Source organism: Neodiprion fabricii, chromosome 5 (genome assembly GCF_021155785.1).
Source record: "Neodiprion fabricii isolate iyNeoFabr1 chromosome 5, iyNeoFabr1.1, whole genome shotgun sequence".
In the NCBI taxonomy this organism is placed as follows: domain Eukaryota; kingdom Metazoa; phylum Arthropoda; class Insecta; order Hymenoptera; family Diprionidae; genus Neodiprion; species Neodiprion fabricii.
In genome coordinates, this window is record NC_060243.1 from 4,176,734 (window position 1) to 4,201,750 (window position 25,017).

At 38.2% G+C, this 25,017-nt stretch overlaps 5 protein-coding genes across 10 annotated transcripts; all 5 read right to left on the reverse strand.

The window, feature by feature from the left end:
- Positions 1 to 970: 970 nt before the first annotated feature.
- Positions 971 to 2,503, reverse strand: LOC124182185. Its single transcript, XM_046569117.1, has 3 exons — positions 2,343 to 2,503; positions 1,501 to 1,953; positions 971 to 1,328 (listed from the first exon to the last, which is right to left on the reverse strand). The coding sequence occupies exons 1-3, from the start codon at positions 2,358 to 2,360 to the stop codon at positions 1,311 to 1,313; spliced, it is 489 nt and encodes a 162-aa protein (XP_046425073.1). The 5' UTR covers positions 2,361 to 2,503; the 3' UTR covers positions 971 to 1,310.
- A 2,657-nt stretch (positions 2,504 to 5,160) lies between these two features.
- LOC124182183 lies at positions 5,161 to 8,772 on the reverse strand. Of its 3 annotated transcripts, none has more exons than XM_046569115.1 (5): positions 8,657 to 8,772; positions 7,613 to 7,858; positions 7,317 to 7,535; positions 6,119 to 6,472; positions 5,161 to 5,649 (listed from the first exon to the last, which is right to left on the reverse strand). In XM_046569115.1, exons 1-5 carry the CDS (start codon positions 8,657 to 8,659, stop codon positions 5,350 to 5,352), a joined length of 1,122 nt encoding a protein of 373 aa, XP_046425071.1. In that variant the 5' UTR covers positions 8,660 to 8,772; the 3' UTR covers positions 5,161 to 5,349. The 3 variants fall into 3 exon arrangements, with proteins under 3 accessions (XP_046425071.1, XP_046425070.1, XP_046425068.1); XM_046569114.1 differs by having other exon boundaries at positions 6,119 to 6,469; positions 7,610 to 7,858; XM_046569112.1 differs by having other exon boundaries at positions 7,610 to 7,858.
- A 2,855-nt stretch (positions 8,773 to 11,627) lies between these two features.
- Positions 11,628 to 23,969, reverse strand: LOC124182186 (optineurin). Of its 3 annotated transcripts, XM_046569118.1 has the most exons (10): positions 23,733 to 23,967; positions 22,905 to 23,233; positions 22,486 to 22,779; positions 21,916 to 22,347; positions 21,619 to 21,827; positions 21,299 to 21,521; positions 20,894 to 21,208; positions 20,260 to 20,541; positions 19,510 to 19,634; positions 18,972 to 19,425 (listed from the first exon to the last, which is right to left on the reverse strand). In XM_046569118.1, exons 1-9 carry the CDS (start codon positions 23,761 to 23,763, stop codon positions 19,515 to 19,517), a joined length of 2,235 nt encoding a protein of 744 aa, XP_046425074.1. In that variant the 5' UTR covers positions 23,764 to 23,967; the 3' UTR covers positions 18,972 to 19,425; positions 19,510 to 19,514. The 3 variants fall into 3 exon arrangements, 2 of the variants coding, with proteins under 2 accessions (XP_046425075.1, XP_046425074.1); XM_046569119.1 differs by lacking the exons at positions 18,972 to 19,425; positions 19,510 to 19,634 and adding an exon at positions 11,628 to 11,744 and having other exon boundaries at positions 23,733 to 23,969; XR_006870708.1 differs by lacking the exons at positions 18,972 to 19,425; positions 19,510 to 19,634 and adding an exon at positions 20,740 to 20,799 and having other exon boundaries at positions 20,426 to 20,541; positions 23,733 to 23,969.
- Positions 11,751 to 13,298, reverse strand: LOC124182187. Its single transcript, XM_046569120.1, has 2 exons — positions 13,110 to 13,298; positions 11,751 to 12,987 (listed from the first exon to the last, which is right to left on the reverse strand). The coding sequence occupies exons 1-2, from the start codon at positions 13,110 to 13,112 to the stop codon at positions 12,607 to 12,609; spliced, it is 384 nt and encodes a 127-aa protein (XP_046425076.1). The 5' UTR covers positions 13,113 to 13,298; the 3' UTR covers positions 11,751 to 12,606.
- On the reverse strand, positions 14,693 to 16,720 carry LOC124182189 (heterogeneous nuclear ribonucleoprotein 87F-like). Of its 2 annotated transcripts, none has more exons than XM_046569122.1 (3): positions 16,567 to 16,720; positions 15,110 to 15,282; positions 14,693 to 15,026 (listed from the first exon to the last, which is right to left on the reverse strand). In XM_046569122.1, the coding sequence occupies exons 1-3, from the start codon at positions 16,585 to 16,587 to the stop codon at positions 14,879 to 14,881; spliced, it is 342 nt and encodes a 113-aa protein (XP_046425078.1). In that variant the 5' UTR covers positions 16,588 to 16,720; the 3' UTR covers positions 14,693 to 14,878. The 2 variants fall into 2 exon arrangements, with proteins under 2 accessions (XP_046425078.1, XP_046425077.1); XM_046569121.1 differs by having other exon boundaries at positions 15,110 to 15,300; positions 16,567 to 16,608.
- Positions 23,970 to 25,017: the final 1,048 nt, after the last annotated feature.

Below are 25,017 nucleotides of genomic sequence, written 5' to 3' on the forward strand. Positions count from 1 at the left end.
CGATCCGGTAATCTAAAATGTTAAATCATTTTTGGAAGGATTGCATTATTTCGCTTTATTTCAGGAGACTTTAAAACTGAGCACGTATTATTCGGACTAGTAATTAAACTGCAAGCGATAAGCCCGATTAGCAGCTAATTAAACGGTGCTTTTACCGTTTTTTATCCTTCCCTCGCCCCTTTCTGCTGCCTGTTATATTTATCTTTCGAAAGAACATTTGACCGAATACTTTGCGAATAATAATATATTTATAATATAATAACCTGGTTTGAGTATCGAGGCTCGAATTGTAATCGGACGAAGTATTGATGTCGCCGATTATTTCATCGCGGGGTATAAAAAAGTTGGGTGAAAAATCCGGCATATCGATAAATCGAACGGGATTTTTATACTTTAATAAGCACAATTAAGACGTCCTTGATTACTTATCTTACATGACGTCATTCGTAGCGAAATTTAAGTGTAGATTATGCACGCCCAAATATCTCTATCTATACCCGGCCTTCTGACAAACCGGAATTTTATCTATCGACCCGATCGCCGATTTGTGTGGCCCTGAACGAAAGTTGTAAACTATGTACACTTATCACAACATCGATAGAGGCGGAGACAAAGTTATACTCAGAGAGATTTTAATCCGTCCTGTTCCGGATACTGCAAAATTTTACGACGCCATAATTTATTTATTTTTTTTTCTAATACTTCTTTCTTTCCTTCTTTACATTACGGGATTTTTTATTTTTCTAACCGCGTTACGTGATCGCGAACAAAAGCTGATCACGCTCATTCGATATGCGCAACGTGTTTCGTTCCTGACATATATTCACGCGTGTATGCATGTATGTATAATGTAGTACAAAGTATTTAACGTAACGCTGTGCTAAACGTACCATAAGCGGTGAAACAATAGCGATAGCGTAGTTTCGTTTGAAATTCAACACTATTGAAAGAAATACGAAAAGACTGTAAGTTTATTTACTGTTTTATTCACTTTTTACATAAGATCGAGAAATTTTTCAAGTATAAATTTCTCAGAAGTTAAAATCTTGTTCAAAGTTCTTTTTATACGATTAGCTTACACAATACGAAAATCTATATATATATATACATCTTGTAGTATACATGTTACTTATATGATAATATAACTAATAATACAAGGATAATAACTATGAATATTCAAGTAATACTTTCTTATTTTTTGGTAACGAACAGAGAGGTTTTACTTTCTTTGTCTTCACCTTCAGGCCTTTTTTCTTTCACGCACAGTTCCTGGATGAATTTATATCGCGTGCAGGTGAATCAGCCTCAACTTAGAAGTCACGCCCCAGCTTTAAAGAAAGATAAGCATTTTTCAATTAATCCTAAATATATGGGAGTAAAAAATTTTTTTAATCTGCATTAACAACAATCGGCTCTTCACGCAAGTCAACCTTCGATCTCGAGGATCATCGGTAATACATACTTGTACTTGTACTTGCACTCAAAAAGGAGTCTAAATACCTTGGCTTCCTGAACTTCGAGGTACGCCGATTGTTCCCTCAGTTGTTGAACGGATCTGGCCGCGCGTTTTCCGCCCTTTTCCTCATCCTCGATGTGAGAAACGCGTTCAATAAATCCGTTGTTCTCCAGGATCCGTTTCGGCATTCCGTAGGCGAAGATTCCCGCTTTTCCAGCCTCGACTTTGACCTCATCGACGCTTCCATCGAGAGCCGAAACCCGGTTGAGGCTGACCCTCTCGATGTGGCCGTTGTTCCCAACCGATTCATCCCGCAAAACGTGACCCTGGACTCCGGGACTTGTTGCGGGACCCACGTTCCTCCTCCGGGTCGTCTTGACGCCCACGTTGTGTGAAATCCTCGGGATTTCCCCGCCCGATTTCGTAAGATCATCCTTCTTTCGGTCCGAAGGCGCTGCCAAAGTTGCTTCAAGGGCTATCAGAGCCAGTAGCGTAATCTGTAATTTGAAATACTCATGAGGCTCGATATTCACCTGGTTTTACAAAATCCTTGGTGGTTTTGGTTACGAAATACTGTGCTCACAGAGAATGCAGCATTTCTTGCATCAACCAAATACGGCTAACGAACATGCAATCGAACGAAATGTTTTTTGAAGCCAAAAAAAAAAATCAATAAACCTGTTCTTTGGTCCAACGGAAAATTTATCCGAACGAAGCAATTTCGTGGTTATTGCGTCAAACTAACCGTATTTTTATTCTGAACCAACGAAATATTTCTTTTATCGTCATACATTTGGTAAAATCGCAACCTGTGATATTTTTTTTTTTCTTATTCTTTTTTTTCTTATGACAAGTGTTTTGGTTTGTAATTGAAAAAAGCAATTACCAGCAAGAAGTTTCTCATGGTTTTGCGTTCCTTGTCTCCAAAACCCGGGATATTATAACACTGTAAATCGAGTCGAGTTCCAACGAGGGCTTAATTAACTTCCGGGTTTGCAAAGCAGCTGGTACAGACTTCACGCGCGTTCTGAGCTCACCTCACAACGCAGACAATGCTTATATATACCTCAAGGCGATCTCGAGACCGGCCGCTGTGCGAACTCCGTTCCGTGTATTATTTTAGAGCCTGCAGTACACGTTCGCAGGACGTTTAAACCAGTTTTCTTGTGCGTATTCACTGTAACGGGCGATTACGCGCGTTCCCGGTATATAAACAAGATCCACCGTCCACGCGAAGAAGGGCGATAGAGTCTGAGAAAGGCCGGTGACATCCGTCCCTCTGATTTTGACCGCTCAAAATATTCGTGATTCATTAACGGCGCGAAACGAGCACTGGCATCATTCCGTCTGATGAACTCCGAGGTAAATTATTATCGGCTTTACTGTCGATGTTCGCTCATTGTGTCAGTTTGGTATTTGGAGAAAGCGGGCCAAAAATTACACTCGACGAATCTTAGCGGGTCTGATTTTACCCAAAATACTTATTGCGATATCACCTTTATGTTTCTGATAAATTCTCGAATCAAACTCTCGAAATTTCCTATCATTTCCCGGATATTTCCACACGTTCGTTGCTGAGTTTTGATGATTCATTTCTCACATGCAACAAAATTTATTCATTCTGTGATCCGACGTAATTTGTTTTATGAATGTAAAAAAAAAGAGTTAACAAAATAAACAACCCACTGTGCGTGACTAATATAGCTTCCAAATTATGAAGATTCATCTAGACCTTACGATTAAAGATTCACCGATCATCAGGGTGTTGACTGTTCCTTCCTGTCGTAGTATCATCGTTTATACGTACGGAAATGCAGACATAGGCAGATCAATTCTGCTTGTAAGCTTTAAACAATGAATGACTGACGCAATTCCAATCGCTGCACTGCCATTAGCACCGCTGCTCTAACGTTCAGAACAATAAATGAAAAATCGACAATTCTGCCGTATCGCCATTCTCGGTTGTGAAACACATGACAAATAACGAGTCAATTTCCCGTTTAAACACAAGCGATATTTTATTTCGATTCATTCGTCAATCATTATACTAAATAACGAGTATTCTAGTGAAATTAATATGAAGCTCATTCTACAAGCATGGTGCTTGAAGATTTTGACAATTGGAATAAAAAATGGTCAAGAATTAAGCACAGCGTTTATTTCTCGGGTATTTTTTTTTTTTCCTGGTAAAATAAAAAATTATTCTATGTTTCGAGAATGCCAAACACGTAATTAAGTTTATAATTCTTGGAAAATTAGATCGTTACCGATCTTTTTGTTTCTTTCTCTTCTTACCGTATAATCAGCCAGAGTTTTGTAGCTTCAATTATTGTATTATGACGTCTTTCACAGATTTGCCTGCGTGCAATCGTTAGGCTTTGATTCTAATCGGCGAACTCATGCTTGTCGATAATTGCGCACAACTCCATCATTATGATCTGTCGTAAACATGTGTTACCCGGCAATTCTCGCTGGGAATTTTCCGTGGCAGCATATTCAGTGAAATGTTTAAAGTAACTATCACGGTATTTCTTCGAACCTAAGCATCAATTGTTGAACTGATTTGCGGTCTCGTCAGTCATTCATAACCGCAAGAAAATTCCGCGGAGCCGAGAACGTCGCCGCAAACTCGTTGCCGCATGCCAAGTCGGGCCAAAAGTGGGTCTCAGTGTTTCGAGAGCTGAATATTTTCATGCCACGGATTTTGACCCTGCTTAAATGATCGACAAAAATCCGTTGCTATCATACGCCGGTTGAATTCGATATCGCGGTAATTCCACGTCTAACGATCGATTTGCAAGTACAATGAGCACGAATAAATTTAAACGCGGAATAAATTTGTCGAATTTAGAATCAAGGCGAGAATAAAATTCGTTTCTATCACGTACTGTACCGTTTTTCACTAAACAACTACGGTAGAAGTTTTTCTCTGCTAAAATTTCTTTCAAATCTTCTTGTACAGAATCGGTTCTAATTCTATCGATATGAATTTCCTGCCATCACTTTCACCCCGGAATATTTTATTCGATTGAGTTTAGATAAAATTCATGACATATTTACAGAGTTACTTCACCAAAATTTCAGGGAATTTATTGACACCGTTTTCGATTCTTGCGTAGCGATTTCTTATTAATATTTATCTTCTCTTTTCATTTTATTCATGTACCCACAGACGAAAAGAAAGCAAGCCTAAGGTCAGATTTGATTCTAAGAACTTTGTACAAGCGTAATTTAAACAACTCGAAGAGTTTCTACTTAGCAGATTGTCGTGTGAAGTAACGACGGAAAGAGAAGTATTAAGTATATGTATAAAGAATGATTCAGGCGCGGTGATTTAAGCCTTGCATTTACTACTTTGAATCGTACGACGAAGTGCGATTGAACATTCTGATATATGATTTAAAAATAAACACATAGTAACAATTATACGAATACGATTGAGTCGTTGCAGCGATTAAAAAACTTCAATTTCAGTTGTACATAAAACAAATTTTTGCATTTAATATTTATTACCAATTATAATCATATACGAATAAAAAATAAAAACCAACGTCTTATCTCGATCTATTCATAGTCGATGAAAAAAATATACTTTTTAAAACTAATGTTAATAATTTATAATAATTAAAGATTAACCGTAACACGCGTCCATGAATTTCTTTTCCAGTCTTTTCTGTCAGTCAATTTTTGATTCTCATTAAACAGAAAATGCGTACAAATTACAGTCTTAATTGCTTTGCTCGGATAAATTTCTACGGAATTTGGATTATTGTTATTTTTTTTTTTTTTTTTTCTAAATTAAGTCTCAGCGAATATCGGTGGAAATTTCAGTCTTGATTAAAACGAATTTTTGTCACTTCTCTTTCCTTCAAATTGCGCGATACTCGAGCCGATCAATAATCCTCATAATATCTGGGTCTCTGGCGTCTCCTGTAGGATTTATACGGTGTCCCATAATCCCCGCTCGAATCGTACGGGGGTCTGTATCCTCGGTACAACGGAGTTTTCTGATAATACACTCTATTTTCCAAAACTCTGGTGCGGTCGTTCTGCTGTTGGCGATAGCGGAAAAGAGGCCTGAAGATAATATCCTCGGCCACGGCCATATCCCCGGAATCGCTCTGATAAAGAGAACTTTCGTCTCCGGAGACGGTGAAAATTGCTAAAATTTCCTTCGGCGCCTGGCTTCTAGCCTGAAATTTTGAAATAAACATAAAAAGAGATGTAAAAATTTGCCGCTAGAAAAAAGAGAACATCTTTTCGAAGATATTGTTAAAATTTTACATATACGTGTATAAACGTTTAACAAAAATATCATGGTAATGAAAGACCCACAATCATTTATTTACAATCGAAAAAGCTTTATTATCATATTCGTATAATCAGTATCGATGGATTATTATTATTATTAATTGTTTTCTTATTTTTTAAGTTTTCTTCACACGTATATCGTATACCTATAAAGTCGTTATATACCATCACCATAAATATCGATAATAATTATCCGTAAATTTCTACACGCAGTTAGTTAGCTACATAAAATGAAAACAGATGAATAACTTTACGGTATTACAGCTATAGGAGAAGACTGGTATTGTATTTGAATTGTAACCGTGTAAAAATACTCTACGAATTATATCGATTCATTGATCAGTGTTTTACCTCGATATCAACCGGCGGATTCTCCGATTCCTCGGGCATAATTACAGCGACTGGAATCCTCGCTCCGTATTCCGGAATTTCCTTTTTCTCCCAGGCGGTTGTGTCGCTTTTTTTAATCCCCGATTCCGTTGGCGCAGCCAGGGAAAGAGTAAGCACGGATTTTTCAGAACCGGGTAAAATTTTTTCTCTCACAACCGCTACAACTGGGGCCGATATTTTATCCTCGACTATCTCCGGCAGGCTGATATTCTCCGGAAAAACTCCCTCGGGAAGTTTGATCGCGCTTTCTTCGATGCCCGAAATCTTCAGCTTGTGAACTTCGGTCTGTGTCTGAGAAGAATCGGTCGATTCCTGCTGTGAATTTCGGTAATTAAGAATTATTTTTGTATCAGGGATTGGATTACTTTTACCGACAATTGTTGTGGTCAATTAATTATTTTTTTAGAATTTTATATATGTTTATTTCTCGTAAAAAATATTTATTATCCGCATTGCTAATGAATTAGTTACAGAATGTAGTACAGAGATTTTTACAACATATCATATATGTTTATGAAAAATTTGCTTATAAAAATTTTTCTCGACTTCGGTGTAAAAGACTTTGTTTACAGATTGTGATAAATTCAAGGACATTTGCCAATTCAACGTGTGTTTGAGCTTAGGTTAATTCTTTCGGTCACAGATTGATTTTCAGTTTTAGGTAAAAAAAAAGAAATACTCAAACTTTGACTTGATTGGGATTTTTGTGCATTCATAATTGTTTATAATTGTTAGGAATGAAGATATGCAAAACAAAATTTCGTGAATATGATTCGTTAGCGGAGAAATTTGATAATAAACGTATACTAAAAACTCTTGGAATTCATTGTTTGACAAACGAAGAACTCAGAATGTCCGGAATTAACAAAATTCAATGCACAGGGGTAGTTTTCACCCTCGTTAGGGTTGCATATAGGTCTAAAATCGTACTGCTTCGAAAATAAATATTCATATAAATCTCATTCAAGAACACTGTCTGAAACAACGTTGATAATTCACCCCGTTTTCACCCCATTTTAGGGGTTGATTTTAGTTTTATTAAATTTTAGCTACCAGATTCGCATTCAGGGTCGAACAATACATAGAAAACGTACAATTTCACTTCCGTGGTAGTAAAAATTGAATTCCGTGAGTGAAAAGGTTAAATCTGGAAAACCACCTTTTCCGGTTCCGGGACGCTGCGACGAATTATCGGAGGATCAGGAAACTCCCGATCATCGACAGGAACTACTTGGACCACTCCAAGCTCCTCGACGTCCTTGTCCTCGGATTTGTCCTCCTTCTCTGCTTTGAGAGTCGCGGCTTCCGTGATGTTCTTACGGATGTTCTCGAGGTCGGAAAGGGGGGCCATAAGTATCTGCTGTTTGTAAGACAAGACCTGCGGCAAACGGAAGGTGAAACCTTTATGTTCTCCGTTCGAAAAATGGTCCAGTTAGCCAGGATCATGCTCACCACGTCCGGTGTCCTGGCGGGCAGGATGACGGTGTCCTTCTTGACGACAAGGCCGGAAAGCGTTCCGTCACCGACGACCGATTGCACGGCGTCCTTCACGACGGGATCCTGGACGATAGCTGCGACCGTCTCATTCTTCGTCCTTGGAGTCTGCGGCAGGAGTCCTTCGACATCCTGCGGACTTATCGGCTGTCCGGAAACGGACAATGCCAAAAACGCGACGACTGTCACCTGCAGGAGGATTTTTGCCTACGGGGATAATCGAGCCGAGATGATTTATTTGTTTGTTTCACCCTGCAGTGGGTTTTGATTAATCGGTGATCAATTACAGGATACTCGTTGGGTTCGTACGCGTCAGAAAATCACGAACGAAAATAACGGAATATGTATGAAATATCGAAGGTGCGATACCTCTAGGATAAGCCGGCAGACAATTGTTCGTAATTACAGCTAGAAAAATTTCCCTACGATATCGAAATTTATGCCCTGAGCACTTGCTTCGCTTATATTGAAATTGTGCGCATGAAACGTACCGTACGGTTCACTTTCTCCGAGGGAATATCCATCACTTGTGATTTCGAATACTTAACGAGAAATTCACTATTGCTTGTTATTGGGAAATATGTTACCTCTGTTGATCAACGTTTCCGATTAGCTAAATACCCACTTACGTTTGTACTTCGGAACGACGAATCGCAAGGAAAGTCAGAACGAACAAGTCAAGCTGAAATTAATCCGACGCAGATAAAGTGCCCAAGTGTATAGCACCGGTTATTGACGTTTTTAGGTTGTATCCGTTCGATCCTTGGTTATAAAATTACCAAACAATAAATTTTCAGTGTCTAAGCCTCTGGAAACTGGTTTCAGTAATCGAGAAATTGACAATTTTTGCCGTCGGTTTATAATTTTTGAAAATAAAAGGGTCGACAGTTAGGTCTAAACGCGTCAATAACTGCTACGCTTGCCATATCAAGTTTTCTCGCGGATATTATCGGTACGTAAAGATCAGATAAGTTATAATATATAAAACCATATTATACGACTCACCATGTCGCGAGGTGATTTTGATTTATTAGCGCAGATGTCAATTCGGGGATTTTGGTGATGCGGTTAGCTCGGGAAGATCAAGATTGTATCTGGAGTGGCGGTAACGGATCGTTCTCGTTTTATATGAAGTGACGAAAAAATTATCGACCACTTGCTAAACGAAATGTGTATTACCCTTGCAGCGGTACTTACGTATGGAACGTTGGCGTTACCATTATTATTACCTTCGACAACGAGACGTGACTGACTTACTCAGTGTCAGGGTCAGGACAAAAGTATTTTGCTGAAAGGATTGCATTTTGTTATTGCATTGACGATGATCGCGAGACGAGTTCAGGAATGAAAAAACACAATTCCGAATTTGTTTCCATCTTAATTTTGTATCCGCCTTTGTAGGCTTTTTTTCTAGCTTGCCTTGTTCGATTCTCCAAATTCGTATCAAAATCGATTCAACACTGACTCTTAGAGTTTACAGAGAAGCTGAAGACCGCTGTATTTACCTCTTGGTTCTTTCTCTAACAAGTGCCCGAAGCGACTAATTTTTCGGCGATAAAGATCGTGACTGAAAAATTCACGTAGTTGAATAGAACTGTTTGCCAGGTTGCGGTTTGCGGATCTCATTATCGCCCTGACACCTTCATCCGCACTGTCGTCTCTACTGCAGTAAAAACTGCTAATTAGTAAGTTAAGACGGAAAACGAGTAAATAAATAAATTAGTCTTAAATATTCTTGCAGCGTATTTTGAAAATGTGGAATTTTTTCTCCCGTCTTATCCTTTTTTCAAACGACTAGTTCAACGTTTTTCATATCACAATTACGTAATGAAAAAACTCAAAAAGTGTATTTGAGATGAATAATGTGACATGAAAATCTGTGGAACTGGCGATCTCTTCGGGGAAAAATACCGTCCATGTTTATGGCGTCCGAATATCGGTCACTTAACATCAAATCAGTTCACAGTTTGTCGACACGTGCTCGCTATCGTTTAGCAGCTCGGATTTGTTTGCAAATCTTATACGGACAGGTAGCGGTGATATAAAAGGGATGACTGATGCCACAGGTGGCAGTAGAAAGAGAAGTCAAACTCCATAAAGAACTTACAGAATCTACCGGACGTTCTGAGAGCGTGAAAAAACAAATCAATTCAATTCAATTAATACAACTTAAAAGAAAGAATTTTTTTTTTGAAATGTTTGAAACCATGAAGCTAATTTTCGTGCTCTTCTTCGTCGGAATTCTCGTTAAATTCTCCGAGGAGAAACCGGCAACTCCAGAATCCGCGACCATAACCGATTCCACGCCGTTTCATACCGCAGGAGAACCGGAAACCGATTCATCGAGCGAAAAAACAGCGAAAAATTCTTCGGACATTCACCACAAATTCTGGCCCCCCGTGGCAGAAGACATTCTTTTCGATCCAAGCTTAATTTTGACCCGATCCGTGAGGAACGTGGGAGATTCGACGGATTCAAAGCTCGTTCCAGAAAGAAACGAACACTTCGGAATGCCCGAGGATGCCGATAAAACCCTACGGAGGGTGGCTAGAAGCGCTGAACAGGATCTGGATGGCGCAGAGGACGGATTCGTAATCAGGCCACTTTTTAAATACCGACACGAGCAAAGAAGGAGATCAGAAGCCAGGCGATACCGAAGCAGGGATTCCGGCAATTATTATCCAAGATATCCGATATTTCCGGGAAAATGAATTCCCGCATGATTACAGTTACGTTGTTTCGATTATAATTTTATTTCGTCGTTTTAACTAGGTTATTACGTAGTGATATGTTTACGCGATTGTGAATTCGAACCAGTCGTGCGATTACGTCGTGAAATAAAATTGACTAATCATTTTTTATCACTGAAATCGTAACACGTGGACGTGCTATGCGATTTAGTTATAAATATTGTATATGTTGCATTTGGGTATAAAAATAAGGCTGATTTTGTAATACATGCGAATAAAACAGTTGGAAATAAGATAATATAATATCGACTTGGTGTTACGATATGATTCTCATATTTTTAACCCTCGGATTTGTATACCTCTAGAATTGTATAACTGAGTTTGAAATTCTTGCCAAAAGTCACAAACTCACAATGAAGCTTCTAAATTTGACAATCGAATTCGTACAGTCAAACAAGATTGTTAATTTCCTTATAATGCAACGCCTTCAAGGATTAATCGTCTCTTCACATTTATAAGATTCAAAACTGTACAAATTTGAAATTATTCCACATGGCACAGTAGAAAGTTCACTCATTAAATAATCCAAATTACCATATTTACCCTATGGCGATCACATCACGGAATACTTATATGTGTAATAAAACGCCTTGCGTCATAAAACACAACATACGCGCGTGCAAGTCAAGTTGTCAACTGTGAAGCGTGATTAAATGTTCCTTGCGTCACGATAAACGTTAAACACATATGTACGTTCAGTTGTCGATTAAACGGCACAGCAAAATTGATTTTTCTCTTCTTTTTTAACCAGGTTTGTAATTACGAAGCTTGGTAATTAAGATTGAATTATTTTAACGGTTTTAGTTTGATTTAATACCTGATCAAATCAAGAGTCGGAAAGTTGTGTGTGGTAATTTGAAACAGTTTTTTACTCGACACCAATTTTACAATCAAAAGAGAAACCGAAGATGTATTTAAAGTTAATGTTATGGCGCTACTCTTCGTACTAGAACTAACCGACGACGTCCATTTAAAACCCCGCGAAAATTTCAGAGAATAACTTATTCAGACAACGCTATTCTTCCACCGTTGTTCAAGTACCACTTCAATTCCTGGATGAATTTTTGTTGATGAAGATAGCAATAATTAATTCACATAGGTGTACATAATTCAATTTCATTTAATATCACAAAACTACTATATAATCGTTAATAAAATTACATTACTTTACATTACGTGATTAATGCCATCATGCATTAAATATTAAATACTATTACATATCGCATTTATGCGTTATAATAGTCATTATTATCGATTAAAAGATACTTTGGTGAATAGCTTCTGTGTGGCTATATGCGCATGAATATATGTCTAAAAATATAATCAGTATACCTACACGTACGCTACAAGTGATACGAAAAATATTGCAAAACTGTATCTAATTTCTAACCAAATATACATTCTACTTCGAGATCTTTTATTTTCACGTCAAATACTTTCAGGGAATTGATGTATTGGACACACAAATACCACTGATAGCATATACCGGATGACTTCCGTGATGCGCCCCATGAAGACCCCTAATTACAGGCAAATCAGGGTACATATCCACTCTGAGCGGCTCCGATGCTCTTTTGTTAGCACGCGGCTGGGGAACTCGGAGCTGCTCAGAGTGGATACGTACCCCGATTTGCCGACAATTAGGGGTCACTACGAGGTGCATCACGGAAACAACCCGGTGTAATCCACGTCTGTTATTTCGCACTGCAATATGACTAGCAATAGAGGCTAGCCGGTGCAGTGTTCGTCCTACAATGCTTATAACGTTAGTAAAAGGAAGAAAAAAAAATCAATTTTAAAAAACTAACGTGCCACACGTATGTGGCGTACCAAAACGTGAACGCTTCCCCCAGATCTTCCTCTTTTCAAGATTATTTAAAGTGTTTGATTTAAAACCAAGGGGGAAGCTGATTCCTCGTTTAAATGGTAATGGATATATTACGTGGCAAGAGAGCGCTCCTGTGCCTGGTGTAGGTCTTCTACTTCATAATCTCGGTCCTTCGGCCAGTTGCAAGCTAGGACTTTCAAGCCTTAGAAACAGTATCGCGCCGGCGTGATGTGCATGGTCAAAAGCCAGTCCAACTTCCTTAATATCAGGGTCCAGCACCCCGTGCTCTTAGGATATGAATTGTTTATGCCGTCCTGGCGAATATTCCCGGTTAATTGTCCTTCGATCAGTACAGAATTAAGGATGTCGAAGAGGCTTCAAAAGAAGCGGCTACCACGGCGTCTCGCGTTCCTGATGCGCTGCCGGTAGGCGACTTGCTGACGGTAGACGAAAAGAGGTCGGAGCAGATTGGTTCCGGCCGCGGTTTCGAGGTCCTCGTTAGCCTTCGGTACCACTTCGACGCTGCGTTTTTCCAGGTCTTGGCCAACGAGAGGCACAAGAGTCGTAGACGCGATTGTAGAATCTTCTTGGCTGACTATCGCGGTTGTTCCTTCTTCTTGCAACCCGGCAAAATCTTGACTGACATCGCCTTGGGTTGAGGTTTCAGCAACAGCCCAATGCCTGTCGTCGGCGACCTGAACCGGCATTGTCAGAGCGTAGGAGGTGATGGTCAGGATCAAAAAGATTGTGTTGAATGCCTGAAGAAGAAGAAGAAGAAGAAGAAAAAATTAGTGAAATCATGAATACAATCAAGGTCAGTGACCTACAAATTTGGTCAATCGATTTGTGTGATGATGATTGCAAGATTATTGATGCTTACCATTTTATCGGTCGAGGTTATCGTTGCTTTGATCGAGAATCAGAATCCGGAATTTTATATAGTGCGGATATTCGGTAAACTGCGGTATGTTGTACTGGATTGCAGATTCAATCGACTGGTTGTTGATGCTTCGAAGTTGTAGCAAATTCAACTTTGAAGAAAGGATCTTTCGAATTATGATCTGCTTTAACGAAGCTCAGAGTTGAGTATGATCCTGAACCGGGGTATCCAGGCATTTATACTACGTCATGACGTCAAATCGGGCCTGCTAAATGTTCAATGACGCTCTGAATGAGGTGATAACCGTCCCAGTAAACTCTTCATTGGCTTCGTTAAATTCCGCACACCTATCCTTCCCTATCCTTTCGCCCTGCATCTTACACACCCTGAACATACGTGCATTTACTCTACCTGCAATGCTCAGAACTGAAATCAATCAGCAATGTTCATTTTCCCCTAGTGACTAATTTAACGCGGAATAACAGAGAACCCTGTGCTTTTTCAGGGTTGAGACGTGAAAATCAGCCCTCAGTTTTCGGCCAATTGTACTCTCTTCTAGTCTTCTTCACGTTCAAATTAGCTATGGAATAAAATCGGGTTAGATTTAACGGGTTTCGATCGTCGTGCATTAGACCTGTATCAGTTCGATGAAATTGTGATTTCAAACGAGTTCCGTAGTATAAGGTTCATTATCCAACAACTTTAAAATTGAACGAGGCCATTCTACGGACCTCGAAGTTGAAGTTCCCTTGACTCAGATTCGGAATGCGTTAATCGAACTGTTTTGCCTCGGGCAGAGTGGAACCAGGTGAAAACTATAACAACTCATCCACCTGACGTTTGTCACGTATAACTCGTCACGCATCACTCGTGTGTTAATTGGAAGGTATAGTTTTAGTACAGTGAGCATTGTTATTCTTAGACTGCACCGCGTAATCACTGTTGCAAATATTTTCTCGTTGCAAGCTCCACGTAAGAGTTGTGTTTTCCGGAGTTTGATCATCGCACCATGTCTTCGTCAAGGCAACCAGACCAAATATTTTTGCATTTAAAATAAGGGCTCGATGTGCGAACCTGCATAGAGTTGGAAGTAAGAGAGATAAGACACCCCGTGTTATCATTCCTAATTTCATCATCGTCATGTACCAGATATCTGAATTCTCGAATTCGAGTCTCGTTAATCGCACTGCGTAATATTTACTCTACACCGCGAGTCCCAAAATCTCTTTCTCAAACACGACGATGTTATACTGACGCATTTCACGCCAAACTACGTCAATGGACAGTTTAGTCGAACGGAATTGACTGTATAGCTATACTGCAGTAGGCGAATAAATACCTTTAACCATAATGAAAACAGAGTTGAAAAATTTTTATCGCATTTTGATAATTAGGAAATTAATTTTAGTGAGTCTAAAGGTAAAGAATTTCATCCGAATCAGATCCCACAGCCTAAAATACAACATAATACTATGTATATTTTATCGCATTTCATGACGCATTCGTAACCATAAATTAATAATATTACTTAATTACCGAATGGGGATATCAAAAGGTTCAGGAAAGAGAGGAAAAATTCTGACTTACAAATCAGAATACAAAGTTATTTATTATCTATATCCTATATATAAGAGATGTCGTGACATATTTCTTTTGCAGCGATTACAAATGTCGGATGATAACTTTATAGGGTAAAATGGGTGTACAGCTATCGCTATATACATGATATTGCGTCAACGTTGCGGAAGGCCTTTTACTCCACCGGAAGTCTAGTACCAGTAGTTCGAATTCCATCCATGTCCTCTACCGCCCCAACCACCGCCGCCCCAACCACCACCGCCCCATCCATATCCAACTCTGCCACCCCATCCCCAACCCCCGTAACCGCTCCATCTGGGTTTATAGTAGCTCGAGTATCTAAGACGAGATGAGAAAACGACGATATTGATGAGCTGGTTGGGTTCATAATTATCGAAGGGTGAAACAATTGTCACACTCACCTCCAGTGCGAGGCTTCAGCGTCTAGGTCACTGTTGTCACCCGGTGATACATCACCCTCGGAACCTGGGACAGACTGAAAATCTGCAACTCCTGTGCCAACTTCCGGTCCGACTGGAGATCCGTCGACCGATAATATCCCGTAGACACAGGCAAAGACGGCGAAAATCAAAACCTGAGAGTACAAAAATTGCCAATTTCGTTAAGGTCAAGGTATGTTCAAGGATAAGTGTAAGCTACTTTGTACAGTTTGAGTAAAAATTTAGAATAATTTTTATAACTTGTTTCAATTAGTGCTGTGCTTTTAATCGATTGATCGTTTTTCCGATTAATCGATTCATCGATAATTTCGGCTAATTGTTTTATCAATTAATCGATAAATCGACGGTTTCGATTAATCGTTTTGTTTTGATTAATCAATTAATGGAAGTTGTCTGATAATTCTGCAGATCGATCGGTGTATAAATCGAAACCGTCGATTAATCGATTAATCGGAAAAACAAAATCGCCGATTAATTAGAAAAACGATTAGTCGAAAAACTCAATTTATCGATTAATCGATTAATCGCACAAAATTTTCAGCGAGAAAAAACAACACAAAGGGATGAGTTTTGGCTTGCACGTAATTCACTTTAGAACGCTTTCATGTAAGTATACATTATCCTGTAGATTGCATGCGAGATGATCACTGAATTCTTATTCATGTAATCTGACGTTCATACGCATGTCTAACGAGAAAAAAAATTATTCATTAGTCGCTGCGTAGGCATGTAAAATTACCAATTTTGTCATACACAACAGCTGAATTTGCCGTATCACTATTTACGTGTACGTGTACTACAATTTTATTGAAAGAAATGCATTGATCAGAATTTCTCATGATACAAGGGCATTAAACAACACTATCAAAGCAACAAGTTAAGTTTCGGCAAATCTCTTTTCCTAACGCGTGCGACAATTTGTTATTCCTAACATCAGCGCACCGTGAATTATTCCGAAGGATTTCATGTTGTTGTCCAGTCCGATGTATAAATAAATGTAATTTAAAGCGTTAGGAAGCATGGAAAGATCGGTTTTAAACTTCGAACAGTAAATACGAGATGAGCGATAAAGAAGCGAGTACATATTTTGAAGAAGGGCATATGACACGGTCTTCCTTGATCTTGTTGCCCAACTTCTTACGCTGTATTCTTCACCTTCGCTACAGTTAAAACAATTAGTGTGCTCTGAATTGTAAAGTATTGCAGAAGCGTGAACCACTCGGATCAACAGAAATTCTTTCCTCGCCTGTCAATGGATATTAATGCAGCAGGATTGTTCCGGATTTTGATCAAGCATTGAGGAGGATTTCAAAAGTATTTTCAGCTTGTTGATTCTCTCGATTTCACAAGAAATTCACGATACGTCGTAAAAAAATAATAAATCTATATTGATTGAATCTAACGATTGCAATACTTACAATATACGTTGGTCGCAACATGACGAAAACAGATGTAAACTGAATCCTCGCTGGTCCGAATCAGCTTTATATTACATCTAAATCCTGCTTCATCCCCTCTTCAAAAGATCCATGGGGGATTCCCATGAAAATATATGCATCAGCGATCTCGTACGCGTGTAATAATACTTGCAAATGCTCGCCGTCTGAGTGAGTTAAGCACTTGATACTCGTTATGTGGGTAGAAAGACGTCGTTTCTCAGACTGACAAGGTATACATTAAATTGTACATTAGTGATATGTATGCATATACGCATCGCATGATTCCATGTTTCCTCAACTATTCTTATATTTCCAAATATATCCAAACAAAGAGAGGAGGTCCTGCATTCGTGAATCGTACAAGAGAGAAGATAAAGTAGAAAAATTACGAAACGTCAGGACATTCCTTAAACTAAATCACAAACAATGCGAATATCATGGAAAAATTATCTCTTCACAAGGTGTAGAAGATCCAACGGTCGAGTTTAACGGAATAAAAATTGAAAATTTGAATTTGGAACGGTGTCTTGTTTTGGCGCCAGAATTTTAGCAATCAGATAAAACAAAACAAGATCACCGCAGTTACTCCTATATGTGCTTCTTAAATATGACATAAAATTTTCGAAGAGGCAAAATAAATGTTTGTTTATTATTACTGAGCTCAAGAACTGGGCGGAATAGCTTATATAAACATAGATTCGGTACGTTTGGAAGAATGATTAAATCAATGAAAAAATGGAAACGCGATATAAAGGCACCACATATAAGCCTTATCTAGTGAATAAAACTATATACCTATACATTGGCGACGTGTAGTTGACCTCAGCGTTCTCCAGTCAAGGCCAGGGAATCTTAACGTCCTCAGAAACCACATCCTGCATTGAAAACGTACGAATTATACGTGGTGGATGGATCGGCATTCTACATATGCATGAACACACGCTGTTTCACTGTCTTCGGTGTCTCTTACACCGAATGAATATGAGAAGGAAGATGCGGGTAGCTAATGCGGATGATCGATCATCTTCCTCACATTTCTGCAGAAATTTTATATAAAGTGTTGTTTCCCCCCCCCCCCCCCCCCCCCCTGGTAGCGGAGTGCGAATAATCGAGAACGCGCAGAGGTCATTTTTCACGAGCAAATCTCAGTCGCAGGTATAACGATTATGCGTATGTACCTACATGCCACAGGTGAGTTGCTATATTTAGCTATAAATGCACATCTTTGCGGTCGAAACTGGGAAAGCCGGTTGATGCGCAGCTAAAATAAATACTTGAATCTCAAAAAATAATTTCAAGCCAAAAATTAATTCATGTATTGCGTATGGGGCGATTGTTTATGACTAAGTGTATGGAATTTTCATTCCCACGGTATTTACAAAAATTATACGCATAGGTATAGAAAAACAAGAGAGAAAACTTTGTGTCAACGAAAATGCTATTGACGCGGTAAAACTTTGTGCATAATTATATTGATGATTGAAGACACGTGTTATTGTACAATATGCTGTTTACACCATAATTCAAAGATAAACATTCGAAGATGATAAATTAATTGAAAATATTGCTGAGAAATGCATCTTTCGTTTCTTATTCAAATTATGCATGCATTACCGGGTATATATTTGCGCATTACTTATTGCAAGTACAGTACGTGTGGGTATTTATTTATTTTTTTTTTTTGCAGCTACGCGTATATTCGTCTTTTCATGGCATATTTCCGATTCAATATTGCGCTCGAAAATTGAAGAAGTAAATCATTTTAAGTGCTGCGTGATTTTCATTGATATTACATTTGAGAAATTTAACCGTAAAAAATAATTTGAATAATTGGAAATTCCGCGTCACGGTTAGTCGAACGTAGTAACAATTTTTTTTAAATATACACCTTTTTTCATCTCCCTTTCTTTTACGTAAGAGTACAGAAATAGTATGTAATAAACGTTGTACGTGCATCCGGAAACGTAGTTATCGCTTGTGCTTTATTTATAACTACATCCGAGGAATTTTTAATAAGATATAAATGACGTGAAAAAAGGAAAGAAAAACGAACATTTACCTACTCGTGAGGAATACAAAAATCGCCAAGATTTCATAAGGTAAAATCCTTGAAATATCCAGCGTTGAAGATCGGTGAAAAACCTCTGAATTATCAATCGTTCAAACAATGAGTCAAGCCAGCTGCGTAACAATTCACTGAATTTACATACTGAAAGTGATAAGTGATCATGGAAATATACAATTGTTTCCAGGATCAATGCCGAAAGAATTACTTAAGAATTCGAGTAAAATGAAATTTCTAGCGATTATTGCAGAAAATTAGACGTTTAAAATTTACGAGCAAAAGAAATGTCGTAGAAAAAACAACAACACACGAGTGAAAATTATTTCAATATTTTTATTTGTATACTGTATATGAAAATAGGCACCGAAATTTTCGGCCGTATTCTTTTTCAATATTGTTAGATAATTATTTAACATTTTTATTTTACAGAGGATACAATCATCGCCCTATAAAAACTGATGAATAAAGTGAATGAGAAAAAAAAAGGAGAGTTCTAAAAGAAATCATCACAATAATAAATCACATGGTTACAAGTCAAAAATAATGTTGATAATCCATATTCAAGTAATCTCGTTACAAATTAAACACGTTATACACATATTACATCTAAGTTAGGATAGATAAAAATTATTTTTCTAAGTAATAAAAGCTGTACATAGGTTCTACTGTGTAAATCTACACGAAGCAGAGGCGTTGGAATCCATTCTGTTACTCGACAATGAGCGGTTGAGAATCAACATATTCAGTCCATATAATTGCAAAGATGACCACAGAAGAAGACAAAGACCACAAAAGAAGACAAAGACCACAGAAATACCAGTAACGTCTGGAAAACTGTATGTAAAAAAATGCCAAAATGCCATCACTGAAGATCTAAACATGCTTCAACGTGCTCCTGGAGAGGTCTTAGCGCTCTGAAAGATAGGCTGCACTTTGGACATGAAAATGCAGTGATAACTGACGTTGGTAGATAGTCCGAATCCTAGAACGAAATCGATTACCTGTGAGAAGGAAATTTCCTCTCTCTTTTCTCCAATATTTATTCTAATTACATTGAGTAAAACACCACAATGATTATTTACCGTGTTGTTCAAGTCGTCGTGTGTAATATTATGAAGGCTAGATATTCAATGTATAACAAGCTACAATGGAACAGAGATAAACAATTTGTGTAACTAACTTACTCTTGTTCCGAAGAAATTCAACGCAATAAGCAAAGTTAACTAAGAGTGAAGTTGTTGTAAAAAGTAGTAGGTTGATTCCAGACTATTTAAAAAGTTGTAAGACTTGGTGAAAATCTTGCACAGTAAGTCACAAACATCACTGTAAGCCTCAATTTTACGCAAAACGGTATCACTCTTAATATATCCGTTTTTCAATTAAATCACTACTGTACTGGGAAGTAAATAAAACAAATACACTCGCTTCTAAAACAATTTCCGGTATGCTAGTCGTCGTTTGTTAGTAGTATTAATAAATAGTAGAGTTCGTGATTCGTGAGTTGTTAATTTTGGTAAAACGTAGATGATCGCAAAATACAGCCTAGTCCTAGTGGAACCAAATAAGACCAATCCACAATGAAATGAAATTATTGAATTGATGTTTACCTCTTCGCGATGTTCCCCTCCACTAGCAGTTACTGATTGTTGTTGTTGTTGTTGTTGTTGTTGTTGTTGTTGTTGCTGCTGCCGCGACTGCTGTTGTTGTGCTCTTGGCGACGAACGCCCTTCCAAGTTTTCAACTAAATCCACCTGCATTTGACGCATTTTTTTCAATTCATGAATGAGTTTTTCATTTTCTGCCGACAATCGTTCCCTGGCTTCTCTTTCCTCTTTAAAATCTGTCTCGTAAATTTTCACTTGTGCTAATAACAGGGGGTGTTTTTCAGCCTGTAATAAGAATGTAAATAAGAATAAAAGAAAATGTGTAGCTTTATCGCCATTACATCGATTATTCGTGTTGCAACTAATGCAGCTACAGCCACGAGTAGTGGAGTAGAAAATGAATGCATAGATTTAGTTTATCTGGGGTGTATTCAAGATGCCATAGTAATCAGATTTGATAATATACAGAGTTGTCGTACATACACTAGTGCTCCGACGATACTCGTGTCACGACTGATCTTCTAATTCGTCTCATTCTTACACCTTTACGATAGACACACAGGCACACAGACACACAAATGCACGCATACATTACACAAGGTATCATATAAATTTTAACAATTCGCATAATACTGACCTCTGATTTTAAAGATTTAATCTCCAGATTCAATAGCTCGAATGTTTCCTTATCAGTTGTTCGGCATTTTTCCAAGTATACGTTTCTATTCTGTAAATGTTTGATGGCTTCTTGCAATTTTATCACTTCCTCTTGATCCTGTTTTTGACACTTTTCTTTCAGTGCAATTATTGCTTTCTTTTCTTCATTAAGATCCTTTTTTTCTTGCAAAATACTTGCTTTCATAGCTTCTAAAAGTAGTCTCTCCTTGGCCAAATTTTGCTCATCGTCAACTGCCGATTTTTGCGGACTTTCTTGTGTCACCGCCACTGAGGCCTGTGAAAAGAATTTACAATTTCAACAAGATACTGTCGGTCCTAATTTTCACCCATTATTCAATGTATTTAAACAGGATATCTTCCTCACATTATTATCTCTTAAGGAACTCAGCTTATCATTTTCCTCGTGTAAAATTTCCAACTCGTACAACAACGAGTTGAAATCGGAAAATATTTTTTGGAATTGACTTTGAGCTTTTGTCAACTCTTGCCTTTCGTTAATCATAGCCTGCCGCTGTTTGGTCAATCTGGCTTGGCAGCTCCTCAACTTGTCACGCTTTTCCTGCTCATTAACACCAAGTCCTTCTTTCCTAAAAAGCAAAACATCGATTAAACCAACCGCTATCGACGTGAAAAATATCAATATTTTATGGTGCTTGCTCAGATCCTTCATTTCCAAAGACTTACTTTTCCGGCTGCTCTAAATCTTGTAAAAGTTCGATTAATTCCTTCAGACACTCTTGTACATCGATATATCGTGTTGCGTACTTAGCATATAATTCTGATAAACGGACTAATGTTTCGTTGTATTGTTTCACATTTTCGTTAAACTGGACATGATCTGGAGAGGGCGGATGGCTGGAGTCACGAGTTCGAATTTCAATTGGCGCAAATGTCTATAATAAAACTAATCATTCAATACATACAGTCAGAAAAATTACTAAAAACCGCTAATCAAGTTCTAAAATATATAATCAGACCTACATTTTGAGAGGAAACGTTCAACTGGCATTCCAAAGAATTGATCAATCCACGAAGATGTTCAATCTCCTTTTCTTGTTCAATAATTTTATCTTTCCACGGTTTGGATGGCTTGGTTTGTTCTGACGTAGAAATTATACTGAAATCTGCAAGGCTTGCCAGCTCCTCTTTTTCCTTTAAATTTAACTGCAGTTTTTCCAAGTCAAGATTTAACTTTTCAATTGTTAACTTGGCGTGCTTTAACTGCTGACTTAGGTGCTTGGATAAAGCTGTGTAATGTTCGACCTCAGTGGTCAACCGGAAACAAACTGTCTTTGTATCATTCAGTTCTTTAACTAACTTAGAATTTGCTGCCTCAAGTTCAACTTCTCTTGGAGATTGAAGTGATTTTTGCGAAAGTAAGATTGTTTGCAGCTGGATTTCTAGATCTTCTATCTGTTCAGTAATGCGAAAGATAATTGAGATATCTTGTAATGTTAAACCCAATGCATTGTATCAATGTGAGAGCAAATTCATAGAATTTCGCGTTTGATTTAAAACTAAAATAAAATGGAATTAGAAGTTGATCTCGACCTTTGAATCGTGGATGTTCGACGGTGCCGAGTCCTTTGAAGCCTTGACTTTTAATTCTGCGTTTTCCTTCCTCAATTGATTGATTAGTGCCTTAGTTTCACTGAATTTTTGCTTATGGCTCTGATGCACTTTCATTATCTCTTCTTGCCAAGCTGCCAAAACATTGAACTGTTGTTTCATGGCCAAATTATTTTGCTTCAATGTTTCCTTGAGTTTGACATTTTCTTGAAGTAGTTCCTTGATCTTTTTTTGGGTCTCTTCGATGCTCAATGAGGAAATCAACGAGCTATAATCCTGAGGTGAAAGGAATAAGTAATGGTAAAGCAGTTCAAGTAATTAGCATGCAAGTTCGCAGTTTGTACAGTCAACTTTGATAAATATAAATGAACAGCAATACCAATTCATCATCAATAACTCACAGTCGACATACTCTTCTGTTGAATCTGAATGTATGATGCCATCGAAGAGGCTTGTATCGAATTCAGCGAATCACTTCCAAAAACAATAAATGACTCCTCATCTTGATCCTGAGTAATCGGAGCTGATGGAAAGTTGCTTAGACCAGACCCTGACATGCTGAGATCAGTCTGGCCAGTCACGGGCTCGTCTAACTTGAATCTTGGTTTGCCATCTTCCATTATTAAACCGAGACTCCGAAGATGATTCTCATCAGTCACTCCAGCCTTTATATTAGCCTCCAGTAGACTAGCAGGGTCGATTGTTTCTATTGAAGGAGAATCCTGGGGACCTAAAATTTGAATATCGACAATCAAAGACTTGCAGCGGAGAAAAAAATTTTTGATTCCAATTTGATTCCAATGACTAAAAACCCTAAGTACGTTGAGTTTACTATTGGAAGATTATGGTTTTATTTGCGACGAGTGTGAGGAGGATCTATTATCATGATTTAGATAATCTCGCATGCAGTGACTCATAGATCACAACATGATTGTCAGAAACGTTAACATTGTATTAAATCATGTCTACTAGAAGGAAAGAATGAATATTATTCTGGCGTGAACGGAAATGGCCAAATTACAACGTATTCGCCAATGATTTTTCACGTTAGTTTGATTTAGTTGAAGTTATCACGTGCGTAAAAAGTCTTCGCATCATGCTCGAAATTCAAATCGTTTGAACGAAACAAAGAGTAAAAAAAAAAACGGTGAGCCGCGACAGTTAAGAATTGACGTCAGGTTCTGACGCATTATCGTTTAATTGAATGCAGAAAATTTTAGATGACTTACTGTCTTTGTAGGACTTTTGAACATTCTCCATTTCACCTGTAAAACCCACGTCTGGATTAATTTATTTATAACTCCTCATTTCAACCTAATATATCTCACGCAAGTCGAATGCCAATTTTTACGCTCTTTGACGGGACTTAATGGGATTTGTAGCAGTCGAGAGAGTTTCCCTGGCCTTTTATTTCATGTTTTCGAAGAATCTCGACGTACTAGCGCCATGAAGTGAGTTTTTAAACTAATTTCCGATGATAACCGCATGTCGGTAACTAACTCGCATTCACCGTTATGAAGGCAGTCGATGACGCAGATTACAAACTAAAAAAAGCTGAAGGCTGCCTTTCAATCAAGAGAGATAGTTCGAAAGTGAAATGCTGTCTCTCTCGCACCAGTACAGTCATTCAAAAAGCTTATACAGCCCCTTTGCACACAGTTTTCCGTGATTTTTGCGTAGACTGTACCACGCATGCGCAGTAGCTAGTAGAAAGAGACAGCAAACACTTCACCTCCGAGCTATCTCGATTGGCTGAAGGAGTGATCGTGTTCCAGTTGTTAGTTCAGTAGATCGGCATACTTCATCCGTGGCTGAGGTGCGCGCCTAACTTCAACCGGTCGAGACTTGCCTGCAACATCAAGTGATTCGTGTGTAATTCGATCAGTGCTTTTTTACAAAATTTGATTCCAGTGAACCGCAGAGGAGACCGAGGCCCCAAGGAAAGACAAATTTCCGAAATTATATTACCTGGCGTTAAAATGTCAAAGTGCGGTTTGTATCACGCTTGCATTACTGTATGCTATTATTCAATTGGACGACTATGATGAAGTGCTGCAATTCGTTTTTGCATCGATCAAAAACTTCCGAGTAAATTGTGTGGAAATATTTCCGAAACACAGACGGTTTATACGAGGTGCGATTAAATCGGAATGTGTTTCTTATTCAGTGCAAATAGATATCAGCGTTTCAGGCAACAAGCGTGATTTCAATGTTAGAAAAATGATAAGCTACCACATCAACTGGTGAGTCAAATGATTTTGTACATATTCACTAATTTCCTGTACAATTTGATACTTGTATCAATTCTCTTCATCCAATCTCGTACCCGGCCTTTATTTCGCATCTGCGAATAACAATCCATATCGCAAAGTGTCGGATTGATCAAAATGCGAATGTGGATTGTGTTTCTACCGAATTTTGTGACAAATCCAAATTTTTACAGTACTTTATTAGAAAGTAATCAGCCACACGTTTTTGCGTGTCCTTGAATCACATGGTCAATCGACTGCGCTT

Coding starts and splice junctions, on each gene's coding strand:
- LOC124182183 (XM_046569112.1), bottom strand. Junction 7,536..7,609: donor CCGCCAGGACACCGGACGTG/GTGAGCATGATC, acceptor CGTTTGCCGCAG/GTCTTGTCTTACAAACAGCA. Junction 6,473..7,316: donor GCGTCCCGGAACCGGAAAAG/GTGGTTTTCCAG, acceptor CGAAATTCACAG/CAGGAATCGACCGATTCTTC.
- LOC124182189 (XM_046569121.1), bottom strand. CDS start 16,587: ATGTTGCGACCAACGTATATT. Junction 15,301..16,566: donor TGTTGCGACCAACGTATATT/GTAAGTATTGCA, acceptor TAACGAAATTGG/CAATTTTTGTACTCTCAGGT. Junction 15,027..15,109: donor GCTGAAGCCTCGCACTGGAG/GTGAGTGTGACA, acceptor ATCTCGTCTTAG/ATACTCGAGCTACTATAAAC.
- LOC124182186 (XM_046569118.1), bottom strand. CDS start 23,763: ATGGAGAATGTTCAAAAGTCCTACAAAGACA. Junction 21,522..21,618: donor GATTTAGAGCAGCCGGAAAA/GTAAGTCTTTGG, acceptor TTTGCTTTTTAG/GAAAGAAGGACTTGGTGTTA. Junction 20,542..20,893: donor TTAAATCTTTAAAATCAGAG/GTCAGTATTATG, acceptor TTCTTATTACAG/GCTGAAAAACACCCCCTGTT.